The 17232-nt window shown below is 42.5% G+C and overlaps 1 protein-coding gene across 1 annotated transcript; it reads left to right on the top strand.

Moving 5' to 3' along the window:
• The first annotated feature begins 833 nt into the window (after window positions 1–833).
• EDN2 (endothelin 2) lies at window positions 834–7200 on the top strand. The gene is made up of 5 exons (XM_070950166.1): window positions 834–897; window positions 2111–2249; window positions 4465–4584; window positions 5927–6030; window positions 7178–7200. The coding sequence occupies exons 1-5, from the start codon at window positions 834–836 to the stop codon at window positions 7198–7200; spliced, it is 450 nt and encodes a 149-aa protein (XP_070806267.1).
• Window positions 7201–17232: the final 10032 nt, after the last annotated feature.

The raw sequence follows: 17232 nt of genomic DNA, 5'->3' as shown, positions 1-17232 counted from the left end.
ATCCACCACTCACAGGATGAGAACTTGCCTTTCTTCAATACTAAATAGAATAGAATAGAATAACAGAGTTGGAAGGGACCTTGGAGGTCTTCTAGTCCAACCCAAATGGATAACCATTTGTCTGAAGTGGTGTAGGGTTTCCTGCCTGGGCAGGGGGTTGGACTAGAAGACCTCCAAGGTCCCTTTTCCAACTCTGTTATTCTATTCTAACCCCCTGCTTAGGCAGGAAACCCTACCCCACTTCAGACAAAATGGTTATCCAACATCTCCTTGAAAATCATTTCTTTCAAACCCAAACTCTCTCCCGAACTTGGGAGTTCTCCAAAACGTTGGGTTGAAACTCCTCCAGTCGGCAGGGCTGAGGATGATGGAACTGCGCTCCAGATCCAGGCAACGAGTCAGCCAGGGCAGAGATCGCTGATTCCCTCCCACCCCACCACCCTACTACTGCCTCGAAGTCCGGCCACATCCAGCCCAACGGATCGCTTCTTGGATGAACGTCTTGAGTGCCGCAGGAGAGTCGCTGGGGGAAGAAGTGTGCGACTTGGGTAGCCAGGCGAGAAAGGGACGGCGGTGGCAGCGGCAGCAAAGCGACGCGGGACGATTGGTTGGCTCGGTGCCCCCTTGGCTCGCCAACCGAAGGGCGCCCCCGTCCCACGCAGGGAGGCGAGGTGAGAGGCGTGCCCCACGGGCGCCTGTGACGCGCAGCCTGGCAGGGTTATAAAACACCTGCGGCGGAGACCTGGGACCTCAGAAGCGTCTCTGGGCGGCTTTGGGGAGGGCAAAGGGGGAAGCCAAGTGTCCGCCTCTTTCAAGGATTAAGCTAAACCACCATGGTAAACTGGCTGTCCTGTTTCTTTTCCTTTGCAGTCGCCCTTTGCGTCCTGCTGCCAGAAGGTGAGAGAATCGTCAGGATTCTTTTTTTTTTTTTTAAAGCATAACTATTTTGGGGCTCTGCTTTGTGCCTGTTTTAAATCCTATTTTTTCCTGTTTTTAAAAAAATGCATTTTGCTTGGAAAGGAACCTTAGCGTTGGAAAAAAAAAACCCTCCCTCTTTACTTCTTGTCAGCCAGATGCCAACCACCCATCTCCATCCTCCGGTGATCCCTGCAACGAGGCCAGATTTTGCCTTCAGCTTCTGGGCGACTCCAGGCTGGAGGAAGGAGCTCTAGTGAAATTTGGCTTTGCAGCAGTGGTGAAATCCAAATTTTGTTTACTACCGGTTCTGTGGGTGTGGCTTGGTGGGCACGGCAGTAAAATCTCCGTTCCCACTCCACTCCTGGGAGAAGGATATTGCAAAATCTCCGTTCCCATCCCACTCCTGGGGGAAGGATATTGCAAAATCTCCGTTCCCATCCCACTCTGGGGCCAGCCAGAAGTGGTATTTGCTGATTCTCCGAATTGCTACCGGTTCTCCAGAACCTGTCAGAACCTGCTGGATTTCACCCCTGCTTTCCAAGGATGCAGGGTCCTCTAATTTTACTCCTAGCACAAAATCCCAAGGATAAAACCTTCTTTCTCCCTCTCCCTCTCTTGGTTTGCTATTTTTTTTTAAGGGGAAAAAAAGGAGTTGGCTTTTGTTTGCAGCAGTCTCAAAAGAAGGAGAATTTGTTTTTTAAAAAATGGGCTCAGTCCTATTCATCGCTTGCCCACGCTTTGAGAAGATTGTGGCTGAATTTAGAAAAGAAAGAAGCCAAACACATCACCCTGACCGCCTTCTAGCCATGCTCTGTTAATTTGTGGGTGTGTTGATCTTATATGCTAATTAATCCGCTGATAAATGCGAGGCATTGCAAACACGGGCCAAAGTGTAACAGCTAGGAGAGATGTCCAGTATCACGTTCGGCATCTGGTTTCTTGGCTGAGCAATGCCGAAAGAGCCTTGGGGTCTGTAAACACCTCGAGTGAATAAAAGAACACAACTTTTATGATCTTGCAATCTCAGGCATTAACTAAAGCTGTGGCTGCTATAAAACGGTTAAGCTGGAAGCCTAGGGGGCAGGCTAAGCACTCTGTTTACATACCAGGATGCGTGCGTTTCTGGCTCTTCCCAGCCAGAACTGTGACTGATTCGCCTTCTCTGTTTCTTCACCTCTGGACGTATGAACAGGCCAGGCTGCAGCAGAATCTCATCTCTTGGAAAACAATAGTCGGCACCAGAGGACCAAGAGATGTTCTTGCACCAGCTGGATGGACAAGGAGTGCATTTATTTCTGCCATCTTGGTATCATCTGGATCAACACACCAAGGTAAGGGAAGCTCTTAGGGTTTTTGAAAAAGTTTGGAGGGTCCCTGGGCTCGATATAGCAAAAGTCCTCCTTTTCATGCAGAAAATTCAAGTTCCAAACTCCGGCATATCTAGGTTGGTTGTAGGAAACACACTTGTCTGAGCCGTGGTGGCACATTGCTTAGAAATGCAGTATTGCAGGCTAATTCTGCCGACGGCCAGCAGTTTGATTCTCACCAGCTCAAGGTTAACTCAGCCTTCCATCCTTCCGTGGTAGGCAAAATGAGGACCCAGATTGTTGGGGGCAATAGACTGACTCTGTCAACTGCTTGGAGAGGACTGTAAAGCACTATGAAGTGGTATATCAATCTAAGTGCTATTGCTATTCTCTGAAACCTTATAGTGGCTCACACTGCCAGTCAGTGTCCCCAATACTGGACTAAAAGGACAAAATTTCTGTCTGATTTCATGGTAACTTTATCCTACAAAATCCATGAGAATGACTAGACTAGCTACAAAGAAATTCGCTTGTAAACTGGGACAGTATCCCAGCGGACAGGCTGGGGGGAAAATACCCATATTCACTGCTTGTTTTTTTTTTTTTTTTTTTTTTACAAATAACACTCTGAAGCACCCTTCAACTTCTTACCCTACCTTCATTTTGGATGATAGCGAAGATATAAATGTTTCAAAGAGATGATTGGTATTTGTTAGGCAGTTAAGGCTGAATAGCCTCAGATACATACAATTATCAAGAAGATGTTGGCCGGTTGCACGATAGGGCAAGACCCCAACAGCTCTCAAACAGCCTCTCCTGAATAGCTTAGGATCCAAGTCAAACAGACTACCCTTGCGATGTAGGTGTGGTTCTAATTATGCCTGCTAATTTGCGGCATTGTGTAACAATCCAGTGAGGAAGGTGGATGTCATTCTCTCCAGTCTTATTTTATTTTATTCTTTTAAGAAAGGGAAAAGCTGGGAGATGAGATTGACAAGCACCGCAGGGTTACCTAAAGGCAGTTCTCCAAAGTTGCAAAGTTTATAAGAGTTTCTTTGGTTTCTTTTTAAACAAATGAGCTTCTGAAAGTACAGATTGGTCAATATGAAAAGGTAGCACCGGGCAGCAGTGGATACAGGTAGTCCTCAGCTTACAACCATAATTGAGCCTTGATTTACAGTCATAAATTGTTGCAGTCATTAAGCAGGTGAGTGCTGGGATGCTGTGACATTTGTAAGTGCAAGGACTGGTTGTAAGTCATTTTTTTTGGTGCCATTGTAACTTCCAATGGTTGTAAGTTGAGGACTACCGGTGTAAGAAGAATCCAATTGGATCAGACCCAAAGACCAAGCATTCTGTTTCCATCCTGTTCAGTTAGAAGCTGATGGAAGCCCATCAAAAGGACATGAGGGGACTTGCTGTTTCAAAGTTGTGCTTTCATGCTTTCACCACCTCTGGTTTTGGAAATAACTCTCCATCCAGACATCCCCATGCATGATATACGATAGCCTTGTCCTCCAGAAATTTGCCTGGAGAACTTTAAGCCATGTGAATTGATGGTGGAGGAGGAGAAGGGAAAGCAATTTTTTGTCCACTTCAGCCAGCCCAAGATTGTTTATTAGACTGATCACAGATCACAACTACTTCAGAAAATGCCAGTGATTGAAACTGTGCCCTTATGCATGAAGAACAAAAACTCAACCATTGTTCCATAGCCCTGCCCTTTAGTTATGCTTGGATCTCATTAAAATTAATTGTGCTCAAAGCAATTGTTTTTTTCTCATATGAATTCCAGAGTTACCCAATGCATATAACTTAATTTTGATTAGCGATGCTGTGTCCTTCTGCTCCTGTTAACCCCAGGTAGCATGGCCATTGATCAGGGATGATGGGAGCTGTAGTCCAACTGCCTTTAGAGAGTCACCCATTCCTGGTTTGAGTCCAAGCATCCAGTGCAAGGGAAATTGCATTGGGTTTTCTGCCCTAATGTGAGATAAGGGCTTATCTGCCAAGCCGTAAACCACAATTTGCAAATCTCTTCAGCAGAGTTTCTACATCAGACTTGTTCAAGGCCAATTGAATGGTTAGCATATCTGGAGCAAGGAGATTGCTCTCCCTCCTAGTGACTGCAGAGACATCTAGCTATTGTTCAATTTCCTTGACTACTGACCAACCCATATCATGAATGTCTTTCCAATCAACCATGAACTTGATTGTTGTTTTCTTCTTTCACCATCAGCCACTTGGTACCCTATGGGCTAGGAAGTCTTCCAGCACGACATAAGAGGTCCCTCCGCAGATGCGCATGCTCACATTTCAAGGATACCTCCTGTGCAACTTTCTGTCATGGCAATCCTCAGTAAGTAAGATAAGAAGCAAGAATGTATTCCTAATCCTAACCCTGATGCACCAAAGACACATTCCTTGTGTGTCCAATCACACTTGGCCAATAAAGAATTCTATCTATGTCTCTTAAGAGCCGAGGTGGCGCAGTGGTTAGAGTATAGTACTGCAGGTTACTTCAGCTGACTGCTAGCTGCAGTTCAGCAGTTCAAATCTCACCGGGCTCAAGGTTGACTCAGCCTTCCATCCTTCCGAGGTGGGTAAAATGAGAACCTAGATTGTTAGGGGTAATAGGCTGACTCTGTAAACCACTTAGAGAGGGCTGTAAAAGCACTATGAAGTGGTACATAAATCTAAGTGCTATTACTATTTCATGGTCAGAATCTACAGGAATGGTCTCTGTTTCTGCCATGTCTCCATTGTATGGAGAAGAATGGGATGGAACCCACGTTGCTGAGCATCTCCTGATCTCCTTCTGAGAAGAAGATCATCTCAATAAGCTGATAAAAGTTCACTATGGCTGGGTTCGTACAGCATTCTCAGCCAAACCGAAATAAAGCCTGTTGCAACTTTGTTCACACACAACTGTGCCACTCACAAAGCTATCCCGTGGAAGTCATCATAGATACTTGGTAGAAACCAGAAAAGTATCCCTTTTATTATTATTAGGTCTCTTGCCTCCTGATGCACTCTCTATGATGCCTGTGGATTAAATGGAAATCTCCTTTTTAAAAAATACACAATAGAGTAGAATAGTTCGAACCTAAGAGGACTATTCTTCATCATCTCTTCTTTAGGTCTCCTGACACATATTCTCTACACTCAGACTCTCTGAGAACGATGGCTGTGGTAGTCCAAAACAGTGAAGAGCATGCAGTTGTCTATTCCTACATTAAGTTGTTGAACATACATACTTTTCTTGAGAAATCCAAATTTCTAGTGTCATCTTGTTCTTTTGGAAATATATTATATTTCAATATATTGAAATATATAGTAGATAACAATATAGTAACTGGAATGGCAGTGTAGTAAAAAAAAAAGGTCCTTTTATCTTTTTACCATTATGATCATTAAACTGGGTACTTAGAAAGTATTGCATAAGTAAATCCAAGCTATAAACTTTTCTAAGAATTGGATCCTGCCTTTGTTAAACACAGAGGGAGGGAGGGAGGGAGGGAGAGAGAGAGGGAGGAAGGGAGGGAGGGAGAAGAGGAGAGAAAGCTTGCCGAATAAAACCAAAGCTTAAAAAAAAGCAACTTAAATGTTTAAGAAATATTAATACCTTCTCACTTTTTCTTTACTTTGCCATTCTCTCTTATGGGACTCACCTTGGCCTTTTCTTCTCCCCCCCCCCCCAGAAATCCCCCGAAAATGCAGCTGCCTAAGGACACAGGAATATTGGCAAAGCTTCGTCAGATCAGAAATCCCAAGCCTGACAAGTTAAACTTTGGAAAGTTTTCAGGTAAAAAAAAATCTACTTGTGTGTCTTTTAATATTCGTATCGTGTAACGGTTTTGCTGCATAGCCAGTCCCATTGGGCAAACGTGAAGATCTGCAAAATGCTTTGGACCAGGGTTTTCATAGTCATTGCTCACCCTCCTCTTGAAATTCTGGGCAGAGAATTTCTCTGTCTAATTCTCTGTCAGAAATCCGTCTCTCTCCAATCTAAAATATCTGTTTTAACAGAATAATAGAGTTGGAAGGGACGTCGGACATCTTCTGCTCAAGCAGGAGATCTATACTCTTGATGGTGAACCTATGGCACGTGTGCCAGAGGTGGCACACAGCGCCCTCTCTGTGGGCACGTGAACCATTGCCAGCTGCTCTTTTCGTTTCCGGCACACACATGTGCCAGTTAGCTGGTCTTCGTGGGTGCTGGAGCACCAGAAAACATCCTGAAAACGGCCCGAAAAATGGCCCCAAAACAGGCTGTTTTTCGGGGTGTTTTCGGGCAGTTTTTCAGGCCAAAAACAGCCCGAAAAGCAGCCTGAAAACGGCCCAAAAAACAGCCTGAAAACAGCCCAAAAAACAGCGTGAAAATGGCCTGAAAAACAGGCAAAAATGCCCCCCAAAATGGGCATGCATGTACTGGTCAGTTTGGGTTTCCGGCACTCCGGCGTGCGCACATGCACACACATGCATGCGTGTTCCGGCTTGGGCACTCGGTGCCGAAAAGGTTCGCCATCACTGATTTATACCATTTCAAACAAATGGTTGTCCAATCTTTGGGAAAGCACATCCCCTTTGCTAATAAACTCATTTCCCCATTGACTTAATGAGGTCTTCCCAATGCAGAAATCTCTCCTAAAACAGTAGGGAAACTACCGACAACATGCTGCCACATGCCTCAGTGTGTGATGGGAACTCAGCCACTTTTGGTATATTTTCCAAATCAGGTCATTGCTTAAGACATAATATGATTTTTCGGGGGGGAGGGGTGTTCAGCGTATACTGGGTATCACAATTATATTTGCTTGCATGCAGTGGTGGGATGCTGCTGGTTTAACAACTGGTTCGGTGATCACACACAAAGTGAAATACAATCTTCAGTGAATATTCCTGGGGCATAGGTATAATGCTGACTATTTATTTGATTGTATAATTCACAGGTTCTTATGCTTTCCGGAATTGAATTTACCAGAAGGCTGTCTCCAAGATCTCAAGGTCTTCCATGGGAAAAGAGTTTCCTGAAGATAAAGGGATCAGCAGGAAATTTAAGGATGCTCCTTGTCATTGTCAATGGAGTCCTCCATTTCCAAAGATGCTCCTCTATTAAGGAGTCAAAGGAGAGGACACGTAACATTGATGGAGAAGAAAGAAAAGTCTACCAAAAGATGGGACTGGGATGAACAAGGAGCATCATTGCCAATGGAACACTTCCCCTGTTACTCCAAAGACGATACCGAAGAGGGGAAAAGAGCTCGCCATTTTTCTCCTGTTCCTCGATATTGCTCCTCCTCCTCCTGTGCGTCTTTGTTGGGTGAAGTTTATCCATGGGGTTCCCAAAAAAATGTCCTGGTGGATAGCTGGCAATTTATACATCCAGAAGGATTTTTGGGGAAACGCAATATGTACAGCCCTGAATGTAACAATGCAAAGTCCTTCCCACCCACTTCCCTGGAACTTGCTTGTGCTGTTTTAGCATTTGATTTTAGAGGTCATTTGCTTGTGGGGGAATCAAACAGCTCCCGCCCCCCCCCACAATTCTGTCCTGTCTGAATTCCTCTCTATTTTTCTGTCAATACAGGAAATCCTCAACTTGCAACCCCAACTGAGCCCAAAATTTATGTTGCTAAATGAGAAATTCATTAAGTGTCCCATTTTACGATTTTTCTTGCCACATTTGTTAAGCGGTTGTTAAATGAGTAACATGGTTGTTAAGTGAATCTGATTTCCCCATTGACTTTGCTGGCCAGAAGTTTGCAAAAGGGGATCACGTGACCCAGGGACATTGCAACCGTCATAAATGTGAGTCAGTTGTCAAACATCCGAATGCAAATCATGTGACCGTGGGGAATGCTTCAACGGAGCCTTGGTAGTACAGTGGTCTAAAGCACCCTGTTATTAAGACTAGCTGCCTGCAATTACTGCAGGTTCGAATCTCGCCAGGCTCAAAGTTGACTCAGCCTTCCATCCTTTCTAAGGTATAAGGTAGGTAAATTGAGGACCCAGTTGTGGGGGCAATAAGCTGACTTTGTATAAATATACAAAAAGGATGAAGGCTATTGCTTAGCACATTGTAAGCCGCCCTGAGTCTCTGGAGAAGGGCGGCATATAAATCAAAAAATTAAAAATTAAAAATTAAAATTAAAACGGTCATAAATGTGAAAAATGGCCATGAGTCACTTTTTTCAGTGCCATAAGCTCAAACGGTCGCTGTTATTAGTTGAGGACTACCGGTACATATCTGGGAATGAGACAGAGGCAATCTTCTTTTGGGTACCCTTTTCTCCCAAGGCCATTAAAATAAAAGGGAAGGGGAAAGTTAAGTTGAATAGTCCCGATTTAAAATATCATAAGGAATCAAGAATAGTTCAACCAGGTTAATTGCCACAACTCCACTTAAGAATCTGGGCATCATCCCCATACTTTTGTATTATAACAAAAGTTCATCAAAGATCGTTCACATGTTCTACGGAGACTTTTTTTAAAAAAACTTCATTCAGGAAATAAGCATTTCAGAGGTGGGTTTCAGCAGGTTCTGACCAGTTCTGGAGAACCAGTAGCGGAAATTTTGAGTAGTTCGGGGAACTGGTAAATACCACCTCTGACTGGTCCCGCCCCCATCTATTCTCTGCCTCCCAAGTCGCAGCTGATTGGGAGGAAATGGGGATTTTGCAGTATCCTTCCCCTGGAGTGAGGTGGGAATGGAGATTTTACAGTATCCTTCCCCTGCCATGCCCACCAAGCCATGGCACACTCACCAAGCCACACCCACAGAACTGGTAGTAAAAATTTTTGAAACCCACCACTGAAGCATTTCATCTCATTTTCATTCAAGGGAATTCCTTCCTTGTCTAAAACACAGGACACTTTAACTCTTTTCCTTATGAAATGTAGCTTCGGTTATAAACCATAATGTCCAAAGAAACACCTGGTGGGATATACAATCTGGCCAAGAAGCTCTTATCCCAACTTGTTTCCATGGTGATTGTGGTTTAAAGTTCTCTCTGTACAGCTCCTTAAAAACATTACTTCAAATATTTGTCTTATATATGGCTGCTTAAAGCACAATGTATATTTTTTCTAAACTCCAAGCGGGTCTGTTTTACTTTTGCACTTGGGCAGATTTTGTTCAGTCTCAAAAAAAGGAAAAAAAATCTGCTTCCTTGCACAAAAATGAATAAAAGGGTCTTATTTTGTACAGTCCTAGATTCATGCAACCAAAGATGTTATGGAAAAGGGAACTTTACCTGCCATCTTCTTCTGTTCATATTTGCGTGCACCTTCTTTATGTAGCATTCCAGTGCTTGACTAGACATGTAGATAGATGTAGATATATTTATTTTTTCAAACTTTTTTTATTATTATAAAATACAAGCTTTTATTTGTAAAAAAAAATAAAAAAAAAATATCTCAAACCAACTTTTCTGTCTTTCTGATTCGGAGGTACGAGAGGAGATTCCATAAGTGGAAGTTTTTTAAGAACGGATGTTTCTTTAGCTGCATTACGCAAGAACTATATAAATGGAAAGGCCTTTGATATGGTTAGGTTCACACATTGTAATTGTTCCAGCCCTAAAAGGTAGTCCAGATAAGAAGCACAATCAGGACTAGTAACTCTATCTTTATTGCAAAGTTCCGTTAACAGAATCTTGCAAGAGAGAAAGTATTTGTCCCCTCTTTTCCTTTTGCTTTCCAGAAAACCAGGGAGGGTCTCTTCTGAAAAGTTTCCGACATATTCTTTCCTTCTGAGCTCAAATACCTTTTACACACCTGTTGTGCAGTCTGTGACTCTCCCTTCTGTCTCCCAAGGCCATTTCCAGACACCATGGCAATGACACTCTGTTGAAAATAAAGTTGGATTATTTGTGGTTGCTGAGTGTGCTATGGGAAACCGGACTTTGACCTAGTATGTTGTCTGCATCGGGCCATTAAATTAAACCATAACATAGCTTATTTGCTTAGGCATGGCATGTTAGGTGAACACAGCAATTATATTTGCCAACCTGGGTTAGAATTTAATAAAGATAAAGGTTCCCCTCGCACATATGTGCTAGTCGTTCCCGACTCTAGGGGGCGGTGCTCATCTCCATTTCAAAGCCAAAGAGCTGTCCGAAGACATCTCCGTGGTCATGTGGCTGGCATGACTAAATGCCAAAGACGCAGGGAACGCTGTTACCTTCCCACCAAAGATGGTCCCTATTTTTCTACTTGCATTTTTTACATGCTTTCGAACTGCTAGGTTGGCAGAAGCTGGGACAAGGAATGGGAGCTCACCCCGTTACACAGCACTAGGGATTCGAACCGCTGAACTGCTGACCTTTCGATCGACAAGCTTAGCGTCTTAGCCACTGAGCCACTGTGTCCCTCTTTATTTATTTAGAATTTAGAGTGGTGTGCAGATCAAACTACAGAGACTCTTTCATTTCATTAACCATTTCTGATTTATTAGAATATAGAATAACAGAGTTGGAAGGGACCTTGGAGGTCTTCTAGTCCAACCCCCTACACCACTTCAGGAAACTCTACACCACTTCAGACAAATGGTTATCCATGGTTATACTAATGCATTTCATCCTCAGTCCCTATGGGCTCTAGGCAGTTTGCAGATATTGCAAGCGCGGCAATAATAAATAATCAATTTTAAAATGTTGATAGCAAAAGTATCTCTTATCTTGGACTCAGCTTGGTCAGCTCCCTAAAGACTAACATTAACTAAGGCCTTGAACGAGGTGCCGTTTTGCTGTTTACAAACACTGAGGATTTTTTTGGGGGGGGGGGGTCTGAACCCAGTCAGTATTTCTCAACCATCCATTAAAGAAACGGGGCCAGAAGGGCAATTTCCTTGAATCACCTTTAATGTTCCGCTAATGAACCTGCAACTCCTTCTTCTTAATACACAATTAACAGTCTATTCCAAAGAAGTCATAAAGACTTTGGCTAATAAAATGTTGATCAGTTAATCAGGTGAGTCAATCTGAAATTAATATGTTCTTTGGTAGTACCGAGTGAGCCTCATAAAAATCAGGTTGGAAAAGGGATGGGAAGAATTTGATTAGCTTCAAAGGCCAAATATACAGTACTGGTCAATTACCTGCAGTCCAGCATCCTGGCCTTTCTGGGTATCTTGAATGCAGCCTCTTGAAGAAGGATGTGCAGCCCTTCTTAACCGCTGAACAGACAGATCTCTTTGCTATAGCTATAAAGTCAGTGGTGGGATTCAGCCAGTTCGCACCACTTCGGGAGAACCGCTTGTTAACTTTCTGAGCACTTTGATGAACTGGTTGTTGGAAGAAATCATTAGGGCAGAGAACCGGTTGTTAAATTATTTGAATCCCACCACTGTATAAAGTGTATCCCAAGATATGGAGTAAGTATAAATCAGTAACATTCAAGAAAGCTTTGGAGAGTCTCCTGTGTCATGTTCTTATACTTATTTAGTGATCAGGTAATGTGTGTGTGTGTGTGTGTGTGTGTGTGTGTGTGTGTGTGTGTGTGTGTGTGTGTCTCAGAGGTGGAATTCAGCAGGTTCTGACCAGTTCTGGAGAACCGGTAGCAGAAATTTTGAATAGTTCAGAGAACCGGCAAATACCACCTCTGACTGGCCCCGCCCCCATCTATTCTCTGCCTCCCGAGTCCCAGCTGATCAGGAGGAAATGGAGATTTTACAGTATCCTTCCCCTGCCATGCCCACCAAGCCATGCCATGCCATGCCCACCAAGCCACGCCCACAGAACCGGTAGTAAAAAAAATTGAATCCCACCACTGGTGTGTGTGTGTGTGTTGGGGGCAAAGAGAGAGAGAAAGAGAGAGATGGTGGATTTTCCTGTTTCCTATGAACAGATTTAACAGATTAACAGAGTTGGAAGGGACCTTGTAGGTTGTCTAGCCCAACCCCCTACTCAAGAAGGAGACCCTACGCCATTACTGACAGATGGCAGTCCAGCCTCTTCTTGAAAGCCTCCAGTGATGAAGCTCCCACAACTTCCGAAGGCAATTTCTGTTCTATGGGTTGATTGCTCTCACTGTCAGAAAATTTCTCCTTATTTTTAGGTTGAATCTCTCCTTGTTCAGTTTCCATCCACTGTTACTTGTCTTTGGGTGCTTTGGAAAATACTGTAGTTTGATCCGCTCCTCTCTATGGCAGCCCCTCAAATATTGGAGCACTACTATTATGGCTCCCCTGATCCTTCTCTTCACTAGACTAGCCAGGCCCAGTTCCTGCAACTGTTCTTTGTATGTTTTAGCCTCCAGTCCCCTAATCATCTTGGTTGCTCTTCTCTGCACTCTTTCTAGACTCTCAACATCTTTTTTATAGTGTACTGACCAATACTGGATGCTGTACTCTAGGTGTGGTCTTACTAGGGCTTTATAGAGTGGCATTGGTACCTCACTTGATCTTGAATGTATCCCACTGTTAATGCAAATTAGGATTGCATTGGCTTTTTTGGCTGCCACTGCACCCTGTTGGCTCATATTTAATTGGTTGTACACTAAGACTCCAAGATCCCTTTCACAGATGATTACACGATCATCTCTTTGGCAGTCTGCAACCATCTCATGGTTGAATTTAAAGGAAAGGTATCACAAAAGTCTCAGGATCCTTTTTTCAGATTAGGAAATTCAAGAGCAAATTTTGGTGAGGTAGATGTCTATGGAGATTCTCAAACATCCAGGTCATGATTAAAGAACGCTCTTTCGGTATGGTAGATTTCTACTCTGGGAAAAAGAATTCCAAACACAGTAATTCAAGCCCAGTAGTTGAGACCAACTTTCACATTTCTCTTGGTGCTGGCTTCAACCTTATTTTACTACAGAGAATTTCTGTTACGCATCTTTCCCTCACTCTGAAGCTCCCTTGCATGCTTTGTTCCCCAACATTAAAAAAAAAACAACACCCCAAAGAGGAACTTTCCTCATGGTGACTTCTCTGGGATACAAAAGATTAGGGATGGCATGATATCAGTGTTCCAATATCTCAGGGGCTGCCACAAAGAAGAGGGAGTCAAGCTATTCTCCAAAGCACCTGAAGGCAGGACAAGAAACAATGGATGGAAACTATTCAAGGAGAGAAGCAACCTAGAACTAAGGAGAAATTTCCTGACAGTGAGAACAATTAATCAGTGGAACAACTTGCCTCCAGAAGTTGTGAATTGGAGGTTTTTAAGAAAAGTTTGGACAACCATTCGTCTGAAATGGTATACAATTCCCTGCCTGAGCAGGGGGTTGGACTAGAAGACCTCTAAGGTCTTCTCTTCCAATTCTGTTATTCTGAGGAGATTGTGGCTGGCCAAAGAGAAGTTCTTATAATGAAAGACAGATCATTCACACATTCCCCTTTGTGCAAAAATGCTGCTCTCCACCATAAGAAGATAACCTAAATGTGCTACTACATGGAAAGACATTTGACATATTAAGTAAGAGTATGGGAAAAAAATAAATCAAGGGAATTATTTTGCATGACACTAATTAAGATTTGTGGTGAGGCAACCAGATAGATCTTCAGTGGGAATCAACATCTGCAAGATGTTGCGATTAAAACCCTATCCCTTTTGTACATATACACATTGCATCTTTCATATTTGCAGATGTTAACTTCCACCATGGACATCTCTGGAAAATGCTCGTGGTAGCATCTTGCATGGTCTTTTTACCAATGAAATCTCTGAAATATTGAAGAAACGTGCTGATGAAGCCATAGTGGCAATGCCCTGAGTCAGCATTAGGAGGTTTAGCTGGAAGCTACCATTTAAATTTCCCACAATGCCCTTAAAGATGAGGGATACAGTGGTGCCCATTTTAGGAGAATTATAACAGAATAATAGAATAGAATTCTAGAATTCTTTATTGGCCAAATGTGATTGGACACACAAGGAATTTGTCTTGGGGCATACACTCTCGGTGTACATAAATAACTACATAACATACATAAATAACAGAACAACAGAATAACACAGTTGGAAGAGACCTTGGAGGTCTTTTAGTCCAACCCCTTGTTCAGGGAGGAACCCCTATAATATTTCAGACAAATGGTTGTCCAATCTCTTCTTGAAAACTTCCAGTTTTGGAGCATGCACAATTTCTTGAGGCAAGTTGTTCCACTGATTAATTGTCCTAACAGTCAGGAAATTTCTCCTTTGTTCTAGGTTGCTTCTCTCCTTGTTTAGTTTCCATCCATTGCTTCTTGTCCTGTCCTCAGGTGCTTTGGAGAATAGGTTGACCCCATCTTCTTGATGGCAGCCCCTCAAATTGGCTTGAATTGGGAGAACTTGTCATAGCTCTCTGATATTTGAGCAAGGGCTAATTCTCAGCCCCATATATAAATGGTGGGAATAGTGAACTCAGGACCTTCTCGTGTGCAACTTCTGTTCTAAGTCTGGATTCCAAGTAGCTTCTCAAGAACATTCTGCATTTATGGCCAGCTTGCTGGTGCCTTGCCAGCGTTTTAAGGGAGAGAGCTGAACGCTGTTGCCCAATGCCCTATTTCTCCCTAAAAACACATAAGTCAGTACATGACATGAATTTATGACCCACGGTATGATAAAAAAAGTATTTCTGTTCTTTTTTTTTTCTTTCTTCATTTTTTTTTTTTTTTTTTTTTTTTGCAAACTTAGCAAAATGAGTCTAGCAACAAATTAGCACAACTGAAAACACAGGAGGCATAGAGGTCAGGAGTCCTTTGCGGAGGGCGTATCTCTCTTTTCCTTGTTTGGATCAGTAGCACAGTTGCCAAACATTCTGCTGGTTTCCTGGCACGCATGCCATGCTAATGAGCAAACAGCCCATCTTGGAGGGTGTTTTTTTTTTGCTGCCAAATTGTCTGGGAAACAAGGAAATTGTAAAAATCATATTGTGCTTTTTGTTCAGATCTTTAAGAGAGGAGATTAAGCAAACAGAGAGGAAGCTTCAGTTTCAAGTCCGTAGCTTGCTCTCTGGTATGCAAAGAACATGCTTTGCTTCCAATCAATCAGAACAGAACTGGAAGAACCTGGAGGTCTTCTAATGCCATCCCAAGCAGGAGACCCTATACCAGGGATCTGCAACCTTAAATGCTCAAAGAGCCATTTGGATCTGTTTCCCACAGAAAAGAAAACACCGGGAGCCACAAAACCCTTCCCGGGCCTGACTATTTCTTGAGTGGCTACAAAACTAGCATATGTAGTTGAATTAAAGGTTCTGTTTTCTTCTGAAACTTGTCTTCTCTTGGATTTATCCATGGTTGGCCTACCGGGGGTTGAAAAGCTCAATAAATTGCGTGCCGACGGGTGTCGCACATTGGCGGTTGTGACACATATTTTGAGTGACAGGGAGCCACAGCAGAGGGGTGAAAGAGCCACATGCAGATTCAGAGCTGCAGATTGCTAACCCCTGCTCTATACCGTTTCAGACAAGGCTATCCAGGCTCTTCTTAAAAACTTCCAGTGATGAAGCATGCACAATTCTGGAGGCAAGTTGTTCCACTGGTTAATTGTTCTCACTGTTAGGAAGTTTCTCCTTAATTCCAGGTTGCTTCTCTTCTTGTTTGGTTGCCATCCTTTGTTCCTTGTCTTGCCTTCTGGTGCTTTGGAAAATAAGTTGACCCCCTCTCCTTTGTGGCAGCCCCTTAAATACTGGAATACTGCTTTCATGTCACCCTGCCCTGGTCCTTCTTTTCTCTAGACTAGCCATATCCAGTCCCTGCAACCAGTCTTTATATGTTTTCGTTTCCAGGCCTTTAATCATCCTAGTTGCTCTTCTCTGCACTTTTCTCAAAGTTTCAACATCTTTTTTGTAATGTGGTGATTAAAATTGAATGCGGTATTCCAGGTGTGGTCTTACTAAGGTTTTTTTTTTTTTAAAGTGGTACTAATACTTCATGTGATTTTGATTCTATGCCTCTGTTTACACAACCAAGAATTGTATTAGCTTTTTTGACTGCTGCCGCACACTGCTGGTTTCCTTGATATCCAGCAAAATTATGTGGTCTCTTTTAGACATCAAAACATCAAGAAGCAGAGATCTTCTTGTGGCCCATTAACTGCTATACATCCATTGATTGATACAAACAGAAATAATTTTAAAAATGTACAGAATGTATATGACAAATATAGAAATAATGCAAGATTTCTTCCCCTCACCCAGTTATTAAAAGCTTACTTTTATAAAGAGGAAAATAGCAAGGCATTTATTCACTTGAAAGTTAACAACAGGTTGCAAAATGTAATTTCCCATGCGACAAAAATGACATATCTTAAAATGAAGGGTTATTAAGCCATATATTCATTTAAAAGATACTGGACCCAGTTTCTATAAGTTAACTGTTACAAAAGTATTATATGTTCCTTATTGGAAAAGCTGTCTGATCCCTTTCTGTAGAACAATGGTTAACCATATTATGGAGGTAGACTTTGATCAAGATCTATAATAGCTTGATATCTTAAAAACAAATCTAATTGGAAACCATTTCTGAACTATAAGCAAATACATTGATTTATACTTGATTCCCTCTCCAAAAATTGGAATTAAAAGTAACCAAACTTAAGATATTGTACATGTAGATTTATAACTCTTGCTGTTTAAACATGTTGAGTGAAGTTAGCCTTGTAATTTGGCTGCCAGTAACATTTAAGGATCTATTCAGGAGAAATGTCTACATGGGAAAAGATAAAAATGTCTCTAATGGGCTCGTTTTATCTTGGAGTGGATCTCCAGAACCTGTGGATTCACCTCTAAAAATTCTTGGCTCTATTAATTATGATTCTGGTCCAGGCTCAGGATTCTGGTCCTTGATGGGACTTGGAAAATTTCTCTTGAAACAGAGACTCTGGCTGGGTTATTAGGTTTCCTTTCCTTGGAATCATAGAGCTTGAAATCAGCATGTTTTGAAATTCCTTTATATTCAGGCTTGTTAAAAATAACAGATGGTAAAAAAATCTCGAGTATTCCAGTTCCACTTTCTAGTTTTAACTGATTCAAGTGGGGAAGTCCCGTTGGCTCTCTGTTCGCAAAACAGGATTATTAA

Source organism: Pituophis catenifer, unplaced genomic scaffold, assembly GCF_029215685.1.
Source record: "Pituophis catenifer annectens isolate HBS135680 unplaced genomic scaffold, rPitCat1.0.hap2 SCAF_9, whole genome shotgun sequence".
Classification (NCBI taxonomy): domain Eukaryota; kingdom Metazoa; phylum Chordata; class Lepidosauria; order Squamata; family Colubridae; genus Pituophis; species Pituophis catenifer.
Note: the sequence above shows the minus strand (reverse complement) of the source record. Positions and strands in the feature narration are given on the sequence as shown.

Excerpts from the sequence above, each read along its gene's own strand:
- EDN2 (XM_070950166.1), top strand. The coding sequence starts at position 834 with ATGGTAAACTGGCTGTCCTGTTTCTTTTCCTTTGCAGTCGCCCTTTGC. Across the intron at positions 898-2,110 it reads TTGCGTCCTGCTGCCAGAAG|GCCAGGCTGCAGCAGAATCT; the intron begins GTGAGAGAATCG and ends ACGTATGAACAG. Across the intron at positions 4,585-5,926 it reads TTCTGTCATGGCAATCCTCA|AAATCCCCCGAAAATGCAGC; the intron begins GTAAGTAAGATA and ends CCCCCCCCCCAG.